Source organism: Sciurus carolinensis, chromosome 2, assembly GCF_902686445.1.
Source record: "Sciurus carolinensis chromosome 2, mSciCar1.2, whole genome shotgun sequence".
NCBI classification, from domain to species: Eukaryota; Metazoa; Chordata; class Mammalia; order Rodentia; family Sciuridae; genus Sciurus; species Sciurus carolinensis.
In genome coordinates this window covers 157,306,492-157,329,159 of record NC_062214.1, presented here as the reverse complement: position 1 = coordinate 157,329,159, position 22,668 = coordinate 157,306,492, and the positions used below count along the sequence as shown (strand labels likewise).

Genomic DNA, 22,668 nt, shown 5'->3' with positions numbered 1-22,668 from the left:
CAGTTTGTTCAGGTTCCATAGTCACCTGGGTACCTGTTTGTTAAGCTAGTTCACTGAAAGTTCAGAGACCTACCTATATTTTTAAATGTCATGTTGTTTTTGTAATTCTTCCAAAAAGAAGGCAGATCCATACACATTATATTTTTAAATAATTTAGATGCTTGACATAATTTGGATACTTTGAGTGCCTCACTATAGCTGGATGACTTTATTTTTACTTTTAGGTAAATACCATGATTTAGAATGCCAACTAATCCAGGAGTTTACCAGTGCCCAAAGAAGAGGTGAAATATCCAGAATGAGGGAAGTAGCAGCAGTTTTACTTCATTTTAAGGTAAATATTAAAAATTTTAAATGTAGATCAGTCTTAAAGTTTGTGAAGATTTTACAAAATCAATGGTATTATCTCTGATTTTCTCCTAACTATATCACATCAAAATATAATAATTTTCATTAATTTAATTTGTACATTTTATGTATTTCTCTATAAAATGTTAAACATTAGTATTTAATATTTTCAATAAGGATTTTATATTTAGTAATATTATTATATCATTTTCATATAGTTTGAAAAAGAAGATCTGATAGTCTGCCTTCTCGTTTTTTTATAAATCTTTTTCAATCAAACATGTTATGAAATTAATTCAAAAGCAAGAAAATGTGACCATGAATATATGATAGAATGTAGGAATCAGAAAGTAGATGGAATATTATTATTAAAAGAAATCTACCCACAGAGATTTTAGGTGTTAATATAGAAATGTTCTTTTATGGAATTGTCTCCCTGGAATTTGAATTGGAGAGAGAGCATGGGAATATATTTCTGCAAAGTAGTTGCTTAAACAAATAGTTCTTCTGTCATTCTGTTTCTTCCTTGCATCAGATTTAAAAAATATAACCTATTTGTTGGGCTTTTCATTTTGTTAATATCTAAATGAGTTTCAAGAATGTCTTTTTTTGTTGTTGTTTTTTCAGGGAGGATCCTGTGGTTTGAACTCAAGAGCACTTTACCACTGAGCTACATCCTTAGTCCTTTTTATTTTGAGACTAGTTTTTGCTAAATTGTTGAGGCTGGCTTCAAATTTGCAATCTTCCTGCTTCAACCTCCCAAGTCACTGGATTAACAGGCATGCATCACCATGCCTGACTTGAGAATGACTTTTAAGACACTCGTTTACTTTATATTGATTACCTTAGTTGTTTTTAATATATAATTTATTAATAGGCAAAAATCTCATTATGTAGAGTTTAATATGACAAATTACTTTGTTTTAAACACGTTTTATTTTAGTAGATTCAGTTTTAAAAATAAATTTCCAGATTGATGGCTTATTACTGCTATCTAGACCCTTGCAAGGAAAAGAAAATATTTGAAAAAAGGTATCTTTTAGTGTTAGGCTCTGTGGACTTAGAGTTATGCAAGAGCAGCATTTTTAGTACTTTAATTTGAGGAACTAGATAGTATGCTTTATTTTAATGTGCTAAGATAGTAAGAAAGATATACGGGTATATGTATACACACACACATATATACTTTCAGGTCCTTGAATTATTGTATGTGTGTGTGCGTGTGCATGTGCACTTGTGTGCATGCACATGTATTGGAGTTGAAAGAGATGGCTAGATGATCATAAGGCAAAAATTATCAGGCTGGAAACGTGACTCAGGGGTTGAGAGCTCACCTAGCTCGAATGAGACCTTGGGTTCAATCCCTAGTACTGCCAAAATATATATGTGTGTGCGTATTGTTGTAAAGGACTTAGCTCTACCTCAGCTTTCTTCTTTCATCTAAAGTCCAAACAAGTTATAAACCAGCTGATCAGTTTCATCATAGAAAGAGGGGAAAGATACCCATGTTAAGTTATTGAGTCTTTATAGTTAATTTTATTGAATTCCAACAACTGTTAGTCATTCACTGGAACATAAAACATAACTTTACTACCATAACACTTCTTTTATTGAACTTATTATAATGGAACCTAAACAATGATAACAATGTGTTTCTTCTTCCTAGGGCTATTCCCATTGTGTTGATGTTTATATAAAGCAGTGCCAGGAGGTAACATAATAATATACTTTATTGAATTTTATTTTATGCTCATTTGTATTTTAAAACCATTAAAACTTTTGTGTAAAATGATTCTGCTATTTAGGGTGCCTACTTGAGAAATGATATATTTGAAGATGCAGCGATACTTTGTCAACGAGTGAACAAGCAAGTTGGAGATATTTTTAGTAATCCAGAAACAGTACTGGCTAAACTTATTCAAAATGTATTTGAAATCAAACTACAGGTAATTTTAAATACTAACAAATAAAATAGTTTTTAAGACAATGTGTGATGTTTTCCTATATTTTAGAAGTTTCATTTTTAAATTTAGTTTACTTATATGATGACCTTAGGAGTAGTAGTCTATTTACTTAAGGGGAACGGAATGTCAGTATTATGATTTTTAAAAAATGGTTTATTATTCATGAAGGAAAAGGTGTTGATCACTAAGTGTTATCACAGCATGTTCTTCAAATCTGTTATAATAATCATAGTAGTAATATACTATGTTAAGGTTGCTTAAGATTTGTTTTGATTTCGGTTTTGGTCCTCACCATGACCAATAAAAATTGAACAAGAATTACAAGTGTAGTCTATAGAAGTTTTTGTGATATGATACTATCATGAAAAGGAAAAACATATTTAATTTACAATCTTTACTCTCATAGCATTATACTTTCAGACATCTCCTAAACTATGTTTACCACTGCATTAAGCATTGTTCAACAAGTGTTTGTTATTTAAATACACCTTTATAGCCTTTAAAGTTGCTAACACATGTTATGAAGCTCTAGAAGTAGAAGTATAAAGTACAACATTTCCCATATTTACTGACCAAAGAACCCAATTTTAGAGAAATGCCTATTAATTTCTCAAAGGACTCTATTTGTTAGACCAGTTTGAGAAGCTGTTCTAAGGAATTGACTTTAATGGTGTTTCAAAATAAAAGGTATTCTAAATTCTTTTTATTCTAAAATATTTATAGTTATAGATGGACACAATACCTTTATTTTGTTTATTTTTATGTTGTGCTGAGGATCAAACCCAGTGCCTCATATGGGTGCGGCAAACACTTTACCATATATTCTAAATTCTTAATACTTATTCCCAAGATTTATGTAGATCTTTTGTAGGTAAATACATGTAACAATAAAATTTAGAAACCTGTTTTTAAGTTTTTTATGATTTGGTCTATTTCTATGCATTGCCTTTTTTATTAGATTTTAAGTCAGAAATGAAAACTAATTTTAGAGGATAAATGTCTTGAGAATTTTATGATTTAATGTTTGCTTACTAGAATGTTAACTTTCTTTTTTTTAGAGTTTTGTGAAAGATCAGCTAGAAGAATGTAGGAAATCGGATGCAGAGCAATATCTCAAAAGTCTTTATGATCTATATACAAGGTATATTTTTAATTATTAGAAAATAATAGTACTCAACTTTTTTTTTAATAGAAAAAGGACAAATATTCAGTATTTTTTAATTACTGCTTACCAGATAGCAGTATACTACTAAATACTAAATACCTGGCTGTGTGGACTAGACTTGTGGAAGAGCAGCATTCTTATTACTTTGAGGAATTAGATGTTATACTTTATCCTGATGTACTAAGAATCATAAGACCTTCTGATGTACTAAGAACCATAAGAGCTTCTGTTTTTAAACTAATCCTAAAGAATTTTGTTTCTGATTTTAATTGTAAACTATTTCACTTCTTAATTTTTTCTCTAAGAATTAGTACACTTATATTTATATGCAGTTAAACATTACAAAAGAAAGTGACATATTCTTAACAAATGACAATTTCACCCTTAAGTTTGATGTAAAAGTTTGTCTTGTGCTTTTGTAATGGCAGTATTTCTTTTCAAGACATTTTCTCAGAAGCTTCATGTGGAGTTTTTTTTTTTTTTTCCCAACTCTTTGACTATCCTTCAGTCTCTTCATTTGGGGAGGTTTTTAAAAGTTATCATAATGACATATTTCATCTCAAAAATACTATCTTCAACAATACGAAATGAAAGAGGAAAGTCAAATGAATATAGATAAAACAGGGTAAACAGAGAGTAGACCTCTTGGTATTTTGTTTTGGGTACCTTGTGATGAATGGCATTAAAGCATACCTGAGTCCATTCTGTCACCATTGCTGTTTCTGGACTGGTGTATTGTCTCACAGTGTCTTCTAGAGTTTATGACAGTTCTGAAAACCATAATGTTATTTGCAACATTCCATTTTTACCCATCTCTGCATCTTAAGTACTCTTCTAAGGTTTGAGAAATGGTGGTTTAATATAAGATAAAAAAATCACATTGTAAAAAAAAAAAAATCACATTGTAAAATATATATTCCTTAGTATTGTTATTATACCTAAAATATACATTAATCTTTTTCTCCCCCTTTTCCATTGAAAAGAACCACCAGTCTTTCCAGCAAGTTGATGGAGTTTAACTTAGGTACTGATAAACAGACTTTCTTGTCTAAGCTTATCAAATCCATTTTCATTTCCTATTTGGAGAACTATATTGAAGTGGAGACTGGATATTTGAAAAGCAGAAGTGCTATGATCCTACAGCGCTATTATGATTCAAAAAACCATCAAAAGAGATCCATTGGCACAGGAGGGTGAGTTTTTTAAGTTAAATATTATATTAAAACTGAAGGCGTTTGTTATTTCAGGTGCCAGTAATTATTTCTTTTTATTGCTGAATAATATTCCATTGTATGGATATACCATATATGTCGAGTAGACATTTAGGTTTTTTAGAGTTTGGGCCTGTTGTGTATAAAACTGTTGCTGATACATAGGTACATTCTTTTTGTACACACAAATTTTACTTCTTTTGGGTTAATATGTAGGAGTACAATTGCTAGCTTATACATTGAGTGCATATTTAACTTTATAATCAATGTTAAACAGTATTCCAATGTGTTTGTATCCTTTATAAACACTTACATGTATGAGACTTCTAGTTGTACTACATCCTTGAATTTTTTTATCATTTCTACATTTTTTATTGATGCATTATAGTTGTACATAATGATGATATTTGTTGTTACATATTCATACCTGCACACAACATAACAATACAATTTAGCCAATATCACTCTCTGTCACTTCCCCCCTTCCCTTCCCTTCTCCCATAGCCTGGTTCCTTTTCTTTACTGATCTCCCTTTCATTTTCATGAGATTACTGCTGCCCCCTACCTTTCTTTTTTCTTTTTCCTCTCCAGCTTCCATATCTGAGAGCAAACATATGACCCTTGACCTTCTGAATTTGGCTTATTTCACTTAATATGATGGTCTCTAGTTCCATCCATTTTTCTGCAAATGACATAATTTCATTTTTCTACATGGCTGATGGGGATTGCATTGAATCTGTATATTGCTTTTGGTAGTATGGCCATATTCAACAATATTAATTCTGCTTCTCCATGAACATGGGAATCTTTCCATCTTCTGAGGTCTTCTTTAATTTCTTTCTTCAATGTTCTATGGTTTTCATTGTAAAGGTCTTTCATCTCCTAAAACTGAAGACATTTAAGAACATTATTACATTTGGACAAACTTAACAAATATTGACTGTCACAAATATTTTCTCCAAAGAACTCTTAACCCACTTTGTTTATACAACTGACCAATCCTGCTCTTGAATCACATTTTGAAAAGACCTAACATGATTAAAATATGTAAAACAGATACTTGACAATTAAAAAAATGTGGATCAAAGACCTAGGAATTAGACCAGAAACCCTGCGTCTACTAGAAGAAAAAGTAGGCCCAACACTTGAACATATTGGCTAAGCTATGGACTTAATCTAGATGCCCATCAGCAGATGAATGGATAAAGAATTTGTGGCATATATACACAATGGAATATTACTCAGCTGTTATGAAGAATGACTTTATGACGTTTGCCAGTAAGTGGATGGATCTGTAGACTATCATGCTAAGTTAATAAGCCAGTCCCAAAAAACCAAAGGTCAAATGGTTTTGCTGATCTGTAGAAGCTAAACCACAATAAAAGGGGGAGAGAAGAAGAGAAGTTCCATAGATTCGACAAAGGGGAATGAAAGGTGCCAGGGGTGGGGTGGGGATAGGAATAGGAAAGACAGAATAAATCTAACATAATTTTCCCATGAACACATATGAAAATACCTAAGTGAACCCTGCCGTTGTGCCTACCCACAAGAATGGGAGCATAAGTATAATAAGATATATCCTGTGCTTATATAATTTTATCAAAATGGATTCTACTGCCATGTATAACTGAGAAGAACCAATAAAATAACATTTGGAGTTCTAATTTCATTTTCTCCCCCAATAATGAGAATTGGGTGCTTCTACCACTAAGCTACATCCCCAGCCCTTTTCTTTTTGAGACAGTGTCTTACTAAGTTCCCCAAGCTGACTTAAAACTTGAGATCATCTTACTTCAGTCTCCCAAGTTGCTAAGATTACAGGAAGGTGCCTGACTTTGCTTTTCTTTTCTTTCTTTCTTTCTTTTTGTTGTTGTTATTGTTGCAGGTGGGAAAAAAAAAAACAACAAATAGTTTACAATTTAGTTGACCCTGAATTGATGAGTTTTGGGGATCACTTGAGTATAAAACTATTAAATTAATATTTTAAAGCCCGAAACTCTTCACATACTAGAAGAAAATAACTTGCTGAGAGTCAGTGACATCTCGGTTGTCCATTCCTTAACTACCTGGAACCTAGTTGTTTCTAGAAGGAGACAGAATGACTTCTCTGTTGCCATACAGTCAGAGTCCAGAGTCCACACTCTATGTACCTCTATCATTTTCATGTTTCCCAGTTTGTGTATTAAATAATGACCAGAGAGAGGTTGTAACTAGGAGGAAGAGATAGAATTTGAAAGGCAGTAGAGAAGAGGAAAACTAATGAACTGTCAGTCATAAGATGTATTTAAGAAATGAGCTCACAGGAGTTCACAGGAGCTATATTGACTAGGAGGGGAAAAAAAAAAAGTCTAACTCTAAATGTACCCTGTATAGTAAATGTTCCAGGTGAACCTTGGTCACTGAGAGAAGCTAAATTATGTTTAACAGATCTGTTTAATGTAGTGAAGAAATGTGTCAAATCTTTGAATGATATAATATATTTAAAAATCATTAAAATTTGGAAGTTTTATTTTTAAACAGGACTCTTTAGTTATCTATTATGTTCACTTATTCGGAATGGTGTACTTTCTGAGAAAAACAAATGAGCTTTTGGTTGATTTAGAATTGTAAAACTGAACAGGACCAGAGATCCTAATTTCAAATCTCATTTTTCAGATGAAAATTTTCACAAAACTAGTTTTTAGAATTAGAATTTAGATTTTTTTTGGTTATTGCCTCTTTTTGTTGTTGATGATGATGTGTACTAATTTTGAGAGTACTTGAAGTTAAAATCCACATGTTTTTTTTTTCATTTGTCTTCCAGTATTCAAGATTTGAAAGAAAGAATTAGACAACGTACCAACTTACCACTGGGGCCAAGTATTGATACTCATGGGGAAACTTTCCTATCCCAAGAAGTGGTGGTTAATCTTTTACAAGAAACCAAACAAGCCTTTGAAAGATGTCACAGGGTAAGAGCGATTGTAAATTTATCTTACTCATGTATAGTTGTGTATTTTAAGTTTACCTTGTTTATACAAAGATATAAATGTATTCTCTGGTTAGGAGCAACTGTTTTTTCTTTGCTTTTTAAAATTTTTTATTTTTTTAATTGACACATAAAATTGTACATACTTATGGGATACCATGTGTATTTTGATACATGTATACATTGAGGAATGTTCAAATCAGGGTAAACATATATATTCCCTCAAATATTTCTTTTTTTTTTCTCCTTCTTCTCCTTCTTCTTTTTGGGTAATGAAAACATTCAAAGGCCATTCTAGTATTTTTTGAAAAGGTGGTATATTCCTATTACCCATAGTCATCCTAATGGTTTGCAATGGATGCAACAAAACACCAGAAATGGTTTATCTCTTATCTGTTATATAGTACTGTTGACCAGCCTTTTCCCATGTGTCTCTCCTCACCACCCCTCCCAGCTTGTGGTAACCACTATTTTACTCTCAATTTCTTTTGAGTTCTCCTTTTTAGATTCCACATATGAGTTGGATCATATAGTATTTTTTTTTTCTGTTCCTGGCTTATTTCACTTAATACAATGACTTTCAGTTCTATCCCATGTTATTGCAAATGACACTATTTCATTCTTTTATAACTGAATACTATTCCCCTGTTTATAAATACCACCTTTTCTTTATCCATTCATTAGTTGATGTATACTTAGGTTGATTCCATTTCTTGGCCATTACGGATAGTGCTACAAGAAACATGGGAGTGCAGATGTCTCTTCAACGTACTGATTTTATTTCATTTGTATGTATACCTGGTAGTGGGATTGCTGGATCATATGGCATTTCTAATTTTAATTTTTTGGGGGGGGACCTCACTAGTGTTTTCCATAATGACCGTACTAATTTATATTCCCACTAATGGTGTGCTTGGTTGGTTCCCTTTTCTCCACATTATTGACAACACATGTGATTTTTTATCTTTTTGATAATAACTATTCTAATTTGAGAAACATGATATCTCATTGTGATTTTTATTGGCACTTCTTTTGATGATTGGTGATTAACAATATTTTTTCATATACCTATTGGCCATTTGTATGACTTTTGAGAGAAGTCTATTTGCACTCTTATACATTTTTAATTTTTTTATTCACTTATTTTTGCTATTTTGTTGTTTTGGATCCTTATATGTTCTAGACATCAACCTCTTATCAGACATATAATTTGAGAAAATTTTCTCCTGTAGGTTGTCTCTTCACTTTTGATTATTTCTTTTTCTGTATAGAAACTTTTTAGTTTGATTAATCCTATCTATCCCTTTTTAGTTTTGTTTCCCGTGCTTGCTGGGTCTAATCCAAACAATCCTTGCCCATTCAAATTTCATGAAGTATTTTCCCTGTATTTTCTGTTAGAAGTGTTATAGGTCCCGGGTTACATGTAAGTCTTTAGTCCATTTTAAGTTGATTTGTGTGTATTCTTCTACATGTGAATATTCAATTTTCCTGGCAACATTTATTGAACAGTTTGTCCTTCTCCCCAGCATGCGCTCATAACATCTTTGTCAAAGATCATTTGGCTATGTGTGGGTTTATATCTAGGTTTTTTTATTCTGTTTCATTGGTCTTTATGTCTGCTCTTATGCCAACACCATGCTGTTTTGATAAAACTTGGTAATATATTTTGAAATCAGGTAGTGTTGTGTGTCCTAATTTGTTTCACTCAAGCTTGCTTTTTTTTTCCTGTGGAGTTTTGATGGTTCCAGATGAATTTTAACATTGTTTTTTTTTTTTTCTAGTTCTGTGAAGAATGTCATTGATATTCTGATAGGGATCACTTGAATCTATAGATTGGTTTGGGTAGTATGGACATTATAACAATATTCATTGTTTTAGTCCATGAACATGGGCTGTCTTTCCATTTTTGTATGCCCTCTTTAGTTTCTTTCATTAGTGTTTTATAGTTTTAAAGATATTCTTCATCTTTTTATTACATTTATTTCTAGATATTTATTATTTTGTATAAGTGGGATTTCTTTGTTGTTTTCTTTGGATAATTTACTCTTGGGCATATAGAAATGCTACTGGTATTTTTGTTTTTTTTTTTTCTTTTTAATCTTGTGACTACTGAATTTGCTTATCTGTTCTAATATTTTGGTGGATTCTTTGGGTTTACTATATGTAAGATCATGTCGTTGGCAAACTGTGAGGATTTTTTTTTTCAATTCAGGTGCCCTTTATTTCTTTCTCTTACATGAGTGCTCTGCCTTAAAGAACTGTGTTAAATAAAAGTAGTAAAAGTGCGTATCTGTGCTTTGTTCCAGATCTTAGAAAGTTTTCAACTTTTCCCTGTTCATTATGATATTACCTGTGGACTTCTTATATAAGGCTTTTATGATGTTGAATTATATTCTGTCCTCGCTTAATTTGTTCAGAGTTTTTAATCTTGAAGGGATATTAGATTTTATCAAATGCTTTTTTGCATCTACTGAGATGATCATATAGTTTTCATCCTCCATTCACTTGATGTGGTATGTCACATTTATTGATTTGTGTGTGTTGAAGCATCCCTGAGATGAATTCCCTTGATTATGATGGGTAATCTGTTGGATATACTTTTGGATTCAGTTGGCTAGTATTTTGTTGAGGATTTTGCATCTATGTTCATCAGGGATATTGGCCTATAGCTTTCTTTTTTTGTTGTATCCCTTGTCTGGCTTTGGTATCAGAATAAATGCCTCAAAGAATGTGTTTGGAAGAATTCTGTTTTTTGGAATTATTTGAGCAATATTGCTATTGATTTTTTACATGTTTGATAGAATTCAGTATTGAAACCATCTGGCTCCGGGCTTTGATGGGAGGCATTTTATTACTGATTCAGTTTCATTACTCATTATCGATCTGGTTTTTCTCTTTCTTTATGATTCAATCTTGGTAAGGTGCATGTGTTCAGGAATTTATTTCTTATAGAATATCAAATCTGTTAGTATACAGTTGTTTGTGATAATCTCTAAGATCCTTTGTAATTCTGTGATGTCTCCATTTTCATCTCTGATTTATTTATATAGAGACTTTTTCTTAATCTAGCTAAGGGTTTTATTGTTGTTTCAAAAAAAAACAACTCTTCATTTGACTGATTCTTTGTATTGATTTTTTGTGTGTATGTGCTTTATTTACTTCTGCTCATCCTTCTTATTTCCTCTACTTATTTTGGGTGTGGTTTGTTCTGTTTTTCTAGTTCCTTGAGGTGCAAGAATAAATTGAGATCTTCCTACTTTTTTCATGTAGGCATTGACTGCTATAAACTTTCCTGTTAGTATTGCTTTGCTGTATCCCATAAATATTGACATTTCCATTGTCATTTGCCTCAAACATTTTTTAATTTCCTTCTTAATTTCTTTATGGATCAATTGGTTATTCAGGAGTCAGTTTTTAAATATTCATGTATTTGAGTAGTTACCAAAGTCTTTTTTGTTATTATTTTCTAGTTTTATTACATTGTGGTTGTAAAAAAGATACTCAATGTGTTTTTGGTTTTTTAAAATTTGTTGAGACTTGTTCTTTGGCTGACCACATGATCTGTCATGGAAAATGTTTGATAGAGTGTTAAAAAGAAATGTATTCTGTAGCTTTTGCATGGAATTTTCTGTAGATGTTTGTTAGGTTCATTTGTTGTAGAGTACAGTTTACTATTTCTTTGTTAATTTTCTGTCTGAATGATCTGTCCATTGCTGAAAATGGGGTATTAAAGTCTCCTCCTATTATTGTATTGGAGTCTAACTCTCCTTTTCTATTGATATTTGCTTTATATATCTGGGTACTGTGATATTGGGTGCATATATATTTGTAATTATTATTTTCTCTTGCTGAATTGACTCCATCATCATATAATGACTTTTTTTTAATGCTTTTGATTTAAAGTCTTCTTTGAGTCTGACCTTACTTTCTTTTGCACTCCATTTATATGGAATATCTTTTTCTATCCCTTCACTTTAGTCTACATGTGTTTTTAGAAGTGAATGAGTTTTTTAGTAAGCAGTATGTAGTAAGTCTTTCTTTTTTATTCATTCAGTTACTCTTTTAATTGGAGAATTTAATCCATTTATATTTAAGGTGATCATCAATAGGTAAAGTCTTACTACTGCCATTTTGTTACTTGTTTTCTAGTTTTTTAATAGTATTTTTCTTTCTCCCTCTTTTATAGGTTTCCTTTGTTGTGAAGTGTTTTCATTCTTTGCTTATTATTTTTGGTGTATCTGATTACAGGTTTTTACTTTGTGGTTACAGTGAGACTTATAAAAACATCTTTTGATTATTAGAAGCTGTTTTGAACTGAGAACTTAATTTTGGTTGTAAAGATAGGAAATGAAAGAAAAATACTAATTTTAAAACTCTGTACTTCCTATATTTTGAATTTTTGCCCTATTTTGCATTTTTATATTGCCCCCCCCCCCTTTTTTTTTTCTTTTTTTGGTCCCAGGGATTGACCCCCAGGGACACTAAACCACTAAATTATTTTATTTTATTATTTTTTAAATTTTGAAACAGGGTCTCACTAAGTTGCTTAGGGCCTCACTAAGTCCCTAATGCTGGCTTTGAACTTGCAGTCCTCCTGCCTCAGCCACTGGAATTACAGGCATGTGCCACTGCACACAGCTTATCTTTTACATATTAATGTGGTTTTTATTTTTGTTTTTTAGATTTTATACCAATAATATAAATGGTTTATGTACCAATTTTACAATATTAGAACATTCTGACTATATCTATATAGTTGCTCTTACTAATGAGTTTTATACCTTAGGGTATTTTCTTCTTATTTGTTGGCCTTGTTTTCCTTCAATTTGAAGAATTCCCTTTGGCATTTTTTGTAAGACAGATATCATGGTGATAAATTTTCTCAACTCATGGGTCTAGAATTGGTTTTCTTCTCTTCACTGCTAAAGCACAATATTGGTAGGTGCAGTATTCCTGACTGACAGTCTCTCCCGTGAGCCTCACCCCTTTCAATGTGAATATCTCATCCTATTTCCCTCTGGTTTCTGTAGAGAAATCTGATGTCAGGCAAACTAAAAAACCTATATGTATTATTTTTTCTTGCTGCTTTCAGAATCCTCTGTTTTTTAATCTTTGGAAGCTTGGTTGTAATGTTAACTTGGTTGGGTTGAATCTGATTGTTGGCCTTTGACCTTCCTATACCTGAACATTTGTATACTTCTGTAAGTTTGGGGCATTTTCTGTTGGTTCTCTTTGAATAAGCTTTCTGCTCTTCGCATTCTTGAGTCTCTTGCAAAATCCAATAACTTGAATATTGTTTTCATTTAATGCTGTCCTATAGTTCCTATAAGCTTTTTTTTTTTTTTCCTTCCTCTTCATTCTTTTTCTCTCTTGATGGGTTATATTTAAATGGCCTGTCTCTTTACTATAATTGATTTGCCATTGATGCCTTCTATCACATTTTTCATTCTATTTATTGTACTTTTCAGCTCCAGGATCTCTTTTATTTAAAAAAAGGTTTCAGTATATTAAGTTTCTCTGATAAATTATTTAATTGTTTCTCTGTATTTTCTTGAAGTTGGTTGTATCTATTTTAGTTTTATTTGAGAGACCACACATAGTCACTTTTGGGTGGTTTCTGGTACCTTATTTTGTTTATTGGGTGGAGGGTGGTCAAGGTTCCTTCAAAGTTTTTGATGCTTACAGCAGTGTATACATATGACACTGCATATGAGGGATTAGGTATTTAGTCTAGTCTTTGTAATTGGGCTTTGTCTGTATCCCTACTTCCAGACTATCTAAGCAGACTCTACATTTACTGAGATTGTGGTTACTACCACTGTTTTAGCACTAGAGGGCACCTTAAGCTCAAGTTTGTCACAGATTCACAATTGGTGTGTGGTTTAAGGGTGAATTGGGGGATTGCTTTAAAAAAGGTAGTTCAACCTGTTGGTCCTGAAAGTCTGCATTTGGGGTCAGGGTGGTCTCAGATGCCTTGTCCACCAAGTTATTGGGCCGTGGTCAGGCACTTCAGGATTCTGCCCAACATAGGGCCTCACCATGGAGGGTCTGACCTTTAGCTTTGAACCACAACTAAATCCACTTTCCCTTTTCTTCCTCCCAAACTGACTGTGTTTGCTGCCTGGGGTTGAGGCAGAGGAGGCAATCTTGTAGCTACCATGGCTGCTGTGAGGCTGGATCACATCCAGAGTTCATAGCCCATTAAGACAAGTGCAGCCTATGCACAGGACAGAGTCCCCCACTTCTGTGGCCTGCTGGATGCTGTGGTCTGTAGCCCAAGACCACCACAGCTGTTTGGAGGTTTTGTGAGCCAAAATTTAAGTCTGTCCCACTCATTCTACAGTTTCTACCTGGAGCCAAAGTAGGTTTAGAAGTTCTATCTGTGGGCCTGACCTGGAGAAAGAGGCCATTGGCTTCTTTCTGGTGTTGTTTCACCATGGCAGACCCACAACTGAGTTCCATGAAAAGTCCTGTGATTATTTCCTTGTCCTACCCTCTAGCATATGAAGTCTGTCTCCATGCTCTATTGCTTGATGTTGAGGTGTGTGCCTGAATACAAGTCAACATAAGTTGCAGATGTCTGCCTGACTCCAAGGCAGTCCAGAGGCTCCATCCACAGGCTCTGGTGTGGGACCAAGGGCAGTGGGGCTCTGCTTGCCCCTAGGTTTCAGATGGCATTACAGGCATTAGTATGAGGACTTTATGCTTATGTATGTGTGTATATTAATTTAATCATCATCATAACCCTGTGAAGTTATTTTTCTTGTTTACAGATGAAGAAACAGATATAACCCTTAAGTAGTAGAATTAAGAATTGAAGCAATTTTAAGTTTTTAATTTCTATTGATGTATATAATGTATGAATTTATATTGAGGGTCATTAAATCAACAGAAATTATAAAAAATTATGGATATAAATGTAAACCAATAGAAACCAAGTCAAAGACAATGCATAAGCAATTTATAGAAAAGGAAATGTGAAGTACTAATGTGATATTCAGTCTCTTTAATAGGGAAATGAAATTTAGGAAGAATACCATCTCATTTTCATTAAATTGACATAAATTATTAAGTCTGACCTTGCTAAGTATTGGTAGCAAAGTAGGGCAATAGGAATTGTCACATGCTGCTAATGTGAGTGAAAATTGCTACAGTTACTTTGGAGAGTAATTTGGCAATTCCTTAGAAAAGCTCATATGTGCAAGTGATATGTCTAATATAATAACATTGTTTATATGGCAAAAAATTAGAAGCAACTCAGTTAAAAAGAGAAATCAGAAAATCAGCATTCTTCATAGCCTAGAAAGTGACAGCAATTTAAATGAGTCAACTAGAGTTACCTGTATCAACATGATTAGATCTCAAAAATATTTGATAGTGATATGACAGAGTCATAGAATATTTCTTTTTAAGAAACTCAAATAGAGTAATGATATCTTATGGTTTTAGTTTTCATTTTTCTAATGAAACAATTGATGTAGAACATCTTTTTGCGTGTATATTTGCCCTCCATATTTACTCCTAGATGAAGTGTTCATTCATATCTTTTGTGCAGTATTTAAAATAAGGGTTTTTTTTGGGGGGGGAAGGAGTTCCATTTTCTGGTTACACTTTCTCAGCTATGTGATTTGCAGATTTTTTTCTTTTCAATCTATAGCTTATATACTTGATTTCTTAATATTTAAAAGGATATTTTTAAATTTTGATGAAATCTAATTTTTATGTTACAGATGGTGGTTTTATGTCATATTTTTATCTAACTAAAGGTCACACAGATTACTTCTTAGGTTTTCTTTTAGTACTCTTATAATTTGAGATTCTACATTTAGGTCAATAATCATTTCATAGTTAACTTATGTTCATCATACAATATTACAATATAGATTAAAGCCCATATTTTTAAAATTATCCAGTTTTCTCATCATTTTTCATTAAAAAGACTGTTCTTTCTCTCCTGAATTGCTTTGAACTTTTGTAAAAAATCAGTCGACCACTTACTTGTGGGTATGTTTCTGGACTACTCTGTTCCATTTATTTTTAATGCCAGTACTATGCTGGTTTAATTGTTTCAACTTTGTAGTTAAGTAGGTCTCGAATCATATAGTATAAGTCCTCTAACATTTCCACATAAATCACTTCAAATGTATAAGTCTCATGACAGCTTGTCAGTTTCTAGGGAAAGAACAGTCTAAAATTTTGATTGGTATTACATTTTTCAATCAAATCTATAGTTCTTTTGGGAGAAAATTGATATATTTTGATGTTATAATGTAATACAAATGGTATTCTTAAAATTTATGTTTAATTTATGATTTAATTTTGTTGTTTGTATATAAGAAATACAGTTGATTTTACATATTCATCTTGCACCCTGCAACCTAACTAAACTTACTTTTTAATTCCAATAGACCCCACTAGAGTTTCTATATAGAATATCATGTTGTTTGCCCATAAAGTCAATTTTACTTACACCTTTCTGATGTAGATGCTTTTTATTTTGTTCTTTTGCCTTATTCCCAGGTCCAACTTCTAGTAGGATGTTGAATATGATGTTGAATAGAGATGGGGGAAGAAAATACCTTCCATTTTTTCCTGATCTTAAGAGTAAAGCATTTAGTGTTTCACCTTTATGTTTGATGCTAACTATAGGTTTTTCATTAATATCCTTCAGATTGAGGAAAAAGGATTAGGCATTAGGTTTTGACAAATGTTTTCTCTTTATTCTCTTAATATGATTTATCATATTGACTGATTTTTTAGATGTTAATCTTGTGTTCCTTTGATCAACTCCAGTTGGTTATCAATTGGCAGTTGTCCTGTTTATTTATTTGTCTATTTATTTATTTGGGGGTTGTACTGGGGCTTGAACTCAGGGACACTCAACCACTGAGCCACATCCCCAGTCCTCAGGGCCTCATTGAGTTGCTTAGTGCCTCACTTTTGCTGAGGCTGGCTTTGAACTTGTGATCCTCCTGTCTTAGCCTCCTGAACCACTGGGATTACAGGCATGTGTCACTGTTCCTGATTTGTCTTATTTATATTTTGTTAGGTTAGGTTTGCTGAATTTTTGTTTTCATGAGGGAAATTTACCTGTTTTTCTTTCCTTTTAATGTTTTTGTCTTGTTTCGTAGATTAATGCTGCCCTCATAGGGTGAACGTAAAGTATTTCTACCTCTCTCCTTTCAGTTTTCTGGGAAGAGTTCATGTAAAGTTGGTATTCTTTTTTGAATGTTTTATGTAATTTACCAGTGAAGTTATTTGAATTCAGTTTCCTTTGTGAGCGTTTTAAACTACATATTTAACTTTAATCAATACATAGCTATTCAGGTAGCCCACTTATTTTAAGTGAGCTTTGCTTATTTTTGCCTAAAGGTTTTTATGTTTCATGTAAGTTGTTGAATTTATTGGAATGAAGTTGTTTGCAAGGATTTCTTATTCCTTTTTAGTATTTGTGGAAATTACTGTAATGTCAACCTCTTTTTTGACTGATATCAGTAATTTCATTTTTTTTCTCCTGATCTGTCTGTCTAGAGGTTTATTAGTTTTAGTGATTTTGCCCAGGAACCAGTTTTTTATTTTATTAATTTTTCTCTACCATTTTTCTCTTTTGACCTTCATTGATTTTTGCTCTTTTAACATTTCTCTTCTTCTGCTTATGTGGATTTAACTTCCCTACGTTTTCTCTTTTCTTTAAGGTAGAAGCTGAGATCATTGATATGAGACTTTTTTTTCCAGTATAGGCATTAATCACAAATTTCCCTCCAAGTACTGCTTTAATTATATCCTAAAAATTATGTTGTGTTTTACTTTAATTCATTTCAAAATACTTTTTAATTTCTCTTTGTTTCTTTTGGTCCATGATGACTTAGAAGTATGTCATTTAGTTAGTTGCTAAATATTGGGGACTTACTAGATGTCTTTCTGTTATTGGTTTCAAATTTGATGCCTTTGTAGTCAGAGGACATGCTTTGTATGATTTGAATTCTTTTAAAATTTATTAAGATGTTTTCTGGCCCAGAAAATGGTCCATCTTGGTAAATTCTTTATGTACTTACCAAATGTTGATAAAGTACTTGATCCTAATGTTGGATGAAGTATTCTGTAAATATCAGGAAATATCAGGTCTAGTTGATTGTTCTGTTCAAGTCTTCTAAACGTTTACCAGTTTTCTGTTATGTACAGGTTTTGCATATAAACAAGAGAAGGGTAAGAAATTTAGTCTGTATGGCTTATGAAGGAAGTAAGGGTACCCGTTAGCTTCAGTGATCAAAGGAGGCAGAAAGGTAAGCATAGAGGTAGAAAGACAAATAAGGGATAAAAGTTGGGATAGTTATTAAGACCAAAAAGGGAGTTGAGTAGTAACAAATATCAGTATTTATAATCAGTAGGGATTTAAAGTGGGTTATGGAATTCCTCACAAATGCCCAATTTTATGCATCAGGGTTGCATTACTATATTAGGGTTCAGCATCGCTAATCTGAAAATCCAAAATCTGAAATACTCTAGAATCTGCGATTTTTGAGTACCAATATGATGCAGTGAAAATTTCCATACTTGTCTTCATAAGACTGGTCTCAGTCAAAATGCAGGCACACTCATAAAAAACAATGACTTCATGACTTTTGCCAGAAAATGGATGGATCTGGAGACTATCATGCTAAGTGAAATAAGCCAGTCCCCAAAACTAAAGACTGAATGTTCTCTCTGATAAGTGAATGCTAACACAGGATGGAGTGGAGGGAGAAGAATAGAAGTTTAGTGGATTAGACAAAGGGGAATGAAGGGAAGGGAGGGAGGATTTGAATAGGAAAGACAGAATGAATCAGATGTAACTTTCCTGTGTTCATAGATGAATACACGACCAGTATAATTTCACATCATGTACAACCATAAGAATGGGATATGAATTACAATAAGTTATACTCCATGTACATATAATATGTCAAAATATATTCCACTATTGTGTATATCTAAAAAGAACAAAAATAAATTTTAAAAATACAGGCACACTAAAATATTGTATAAAGTTACCTTGTGATGGTGTATATAAGATATATATGAAACACAAATCAATTTCATGTTTAGACTTTAGTTTCATCTCCAAGATGTATGTTGTGTCTGTCTCTCTCTCTCTCTCTCTCTCTCTTTCTATATGTACACACACACCCACACACACATATTTTTTTCTCCCTAAAATCCAAAAAATTCCAAAATCCTAAATAGTTATAGTCCTAAACATTTCAGATAAGGGCTACTTAGCCTTTAATAAGCATTACCCTGAGAGGTCACATGAGTGGAGACAGCTTGACAAAGGCAGATGAATTTATAAATAATGGAGAAAGCAGTTAAAAGAAGTTAAGAGTAATTTTCTAACTTTTAAAGTTAAAGTTAGAAAATTTAAAGTTAGAAAATTAGATTTTATTTTCTCAGAATAACTTTTTTTACTAGTTTATCAGCAGCATGAAAATGAAAATTTTCAACTTATGTGTTAAATACTGTGTTAAAACACTATACCTTCCATATTTTATTCTAACCTTAAATCTAGAAAGTAAGTACTGTTAATATTATCCCCATTATATAAGTGAAAAAATTGAGGATTGATGAAGTTAAATTTTAAAGGTTCACTAAACTAGGAAATGATGAAATTATTTTAGACATATTTTATAGTGCATATATTAACTTATTTTCTATAAAGTAAAAGAATCCTTTTTGTTTTGAATGTCACTAGAATAGCCCTTGTTCATTCAGTGGCTCTCAAACCTCTTTGACTATGACCCATAATAAGAAATGCATTTTACATGGTATCCCAGTATATGTATGTCATATATATGTACATATATTTGAATGGTATAGGGTGTATGCGTGTATATTTCTTGAAAGTACAACTGGATTCCACTAATGCATTGCAATCCAAGTTTAAAAAACATTGCTCTAAGGCAGGAGAGTTATAGATCAAGGGTGCATTTTTATTGTGTGTGGACAGGAGGAGGCAGAATATGAGTTATTTTGATACTTGAACTACTGTATCTTCAATGGTTAAAAAAATTGCTAAAAAAATACTTGGCTTTTTAGAAATGTAGACTTGAGGAAATAATATTGGATTTTTGTTTTGTTTTGTTTAAAAGCTCTCTGACCCTTCTGATTTACCAAGGAATGCCTTTAGAATTTTTACCATTCTGGTGGAATTTTTATGTATCGAGCATATTGATTATGCTTTGGAAACAGGACTTGCTGGTGAGTATATTTGTATTAAACTTTCTGCTAAATTCCTTTAATCCTGCTTAAACTATATGTATAATGTTGTTTCATGTATAATCATCTCTGTACATTGCATTTGGTTTAGTGCAATGAATTTGGAGCTTCTGTGATGCAAGAAATTTGTCAGGCACTGCAAACCATGCAAAGACATGGTTCTCTGACATTGTTTACATCCAGTCAAGTAAGGTAATAGGCCACATAAGTCACTGCAGTGTATGACAGAATATACTGCATTGCTCTATATGTTGTAAAATATCAAGGAACAGAAACAAAAGTGAGAACCATTCTGGTTGGGAAATTGATGTTAGGTTTAGAAAGGGAAATATTTTAAAAATAAGTCCAGAAAAGGATAGATTAACATTAAATTTTTTCTTTTACAATTAAAGAAACTGTACTTATGAGCTTACTGATCAGTATAAATAGTGTAATAATGACCTCTTCCCTCAGTTACAGTCTCATTAATCCTTTTGCCTTCTTGACCTCACCACCTGTTCAGTGGGCATCTCAAATTTAGCATATGCACAATGAAACTCTTTATCTTCCTCCTAAACTTGTTTCTCTCACATGTCTTTAAAAGTATTGCCTATCACCTGTGACTCAAGTCCCAAACCCAAGAGTTGCCCTAATTCTTCCTTTTTCATCAACCCCTATAGCCAACCTATCACCAAATCCTGTTACTATCCTTCTAAAAATAGTAAACGTTCATTTGCTTTTTTCCATCTCCACTGTTGCCACTCTAATTTAAATTGCCATCTTCTCACTGATTCTCTGTGTTCATTCTTGCCGGGTTACTGATTTTGTATAACAGCCAGTTTAATTATCATTTCCTTGTTTTAATCTGTTAGTGACTTATTAACTCTTTGAGGGAAAAACAATAACAAACTCTTTAAGAAACCTGACTTTTGATCTGTCTCTTATGTATTCATCCTTATCACCTACCCTACCGCGTTTCCCCACACTGTTCCAGGCACTCTGGTCTTCATTCTTTTTCCTAACTTAGGCTCTTTCCCTCGGCTCATCTCATGACTGACCTTTCAACCGTTTGATCTCAACTAAGTCACCTTCTCGGTCCTTTACTAATCACCCTAACTGAAGTAGTACAACTGTCTTGCTTAGTTACCCATTGCCTCATCTTTTTTTTTTTTTTTTTTTAAACGGGGGATTGTACTCAGGGCCACTGAGCTACACATCCCTAGCCTTTTTGAAACAGAGTCTCAATAAGTTGCCCAGGCTGACCTCACACACTTGATATCTTCCTGCCTCAGCTTCCCAACTCATGGGATTGCAGGTGGGTGCCACTACAGCCAGCTTGAATTAACTTTTTAAAATAACATTTATCACAATGAAATTTTGTAATTGTTAGTTTACCTCTACTTCAGAATTTATTCAGTTAACGCCTACTGTATGTCTACTGCCAGACCTATGGAGTTTATATTCTTGTGGAAAAGACAGACAAATGATTAGGAAGTGCAATGAAGAAAAATGAAACTGAACAAGAGAGATAGTAATGGAAAGTTAGGGTGGACGGTGCAGAAATAAGATTTTTTTTTTTTTGAAATGGTGGTCAGAAAAGGCCTCTCTGAGGTGAGAGCTTAATGAAGTGATAGAATAAACTGAATAAAGTTAGAGCATTCTAGCTAGAGACAACAGTAGGACTCTGTTTTATCTAGTGTTGTACCCTAACATCCAGAAAGCCCATAGATGCTCAGAAAATCTTTATAGGCTGTATAAAATGACATTCTGTAAAGTTTCTAATAATGAACCAAAATTAGCCATAATTCAGTCACTTTGAGTTCACTGACTTTATCATTACCCATTTTTTTTACATTGTTACTTTTATGATGTAGATAAGCATTTTTTAAATTACAGCTTTATAGTTGTACATAGTAGTTGGGTTCATCCTAACAAAGTCCTATATGCATGGAATTTATTTCAGTTCATGATCTCCTCGTTCTTATCCCTCCCCAATTTTTCTTCCTGTCCTCCCTCCCTTCTCCTATATTCCTTCCTCTACTCTACTAGACTTCCTTTCATTTGTCTATTTATTTATCTTTGATTGGTTCTACCTATGTATAAAGGTAAAGTTCCCTGTGGCATATTTATATATGTACATAACATGATTTTTTTTAAGAATTAATTCTGTATTGCCTCCCCTTATTCACCCCTCCACTCTTCCTCTCAATCTGCTCCTTCTACTTTACTGACCTTGCCTTTATCTCTGTTATCCTATCCTTCCCTCCCCCTTTCCTTTATAGATAAGCATTTTTTAACTTAATTATGATAGACTTTTGGCATCAAATATTTAATTTTTGTCACTTGCAAATGACTTAATGTGGTAATTTTTGTTGAAATAATACCTCAAATATGTAAAGAATAAAGAAAATAATGAATAAAAAAACATTAATTTGAATCTGTCTAGTATGCAGGATTTGCTATTCAGAAAGTGTGGAAACTTAATATCTTCATTTTAATGGCAGTATTCATTTGGAATGAAAATTTTCTTGTAGAATGGGAAGTGGGAAGATTCCTCATATGCATAGGTGTTTCTTATACAACTAGTTAATACGCACTTCTGTTATTTCTAATGATTGCATAAAATTCTGTGGAACACATATAAGGAAGGTTATAATACCCTATTAAAAGATATTTTGCATCGTTTCAGTTTTGTAGTATAATAATGCTGCAATAAACCTTATAGAGTTCATTTTCCTTATATTGAACTGTTTTCTTGGATAAAATCCCAAATGTGAAATT

The 22,668-nt window shown here is 32.6% G+C and overlaps 1 protein-coding gene across 2 annotated transcripts in view; it reads left to right on the top strand.

Moving 5' to 3' along the window:
- Positions 1-22,668, top strand: part of Exoc5 (exocyst complex component 5) — a 64,602-nt gene that overhangs the window by 26,521 nt on the left and 15,413 nt on the right. For both annotated transcript variants that reach the window (XM_047536565.1, XM_047536557.1), the window contains 7 exons: positions 225-334; positions 2,015-2,059; positions 2,154-2,294; positions 3,371-3,453; positions 4,461-4,670; positions 7,492-7,639; positions 19,782-19,890. In XM_047536565.1, coding sequence (XP_047392521.1) covers positions 225-334; positions 2,015-2,059; positions 2,154-2,294; positions 3,371-3,453; positions 4,461-4,670; positions 7,492-7,639; positions 19,782-19,890 — 846 coding nt within the window. The remainder of the gene's footprint in view (positions 1-224; positions 335-2,014; positions 2,060-2,153; positions 2,295-3,370; positions 3,454-4,460; positions 4,671-7,491; positions 7,640-19,781; positions 19,891-22,668) is intronic.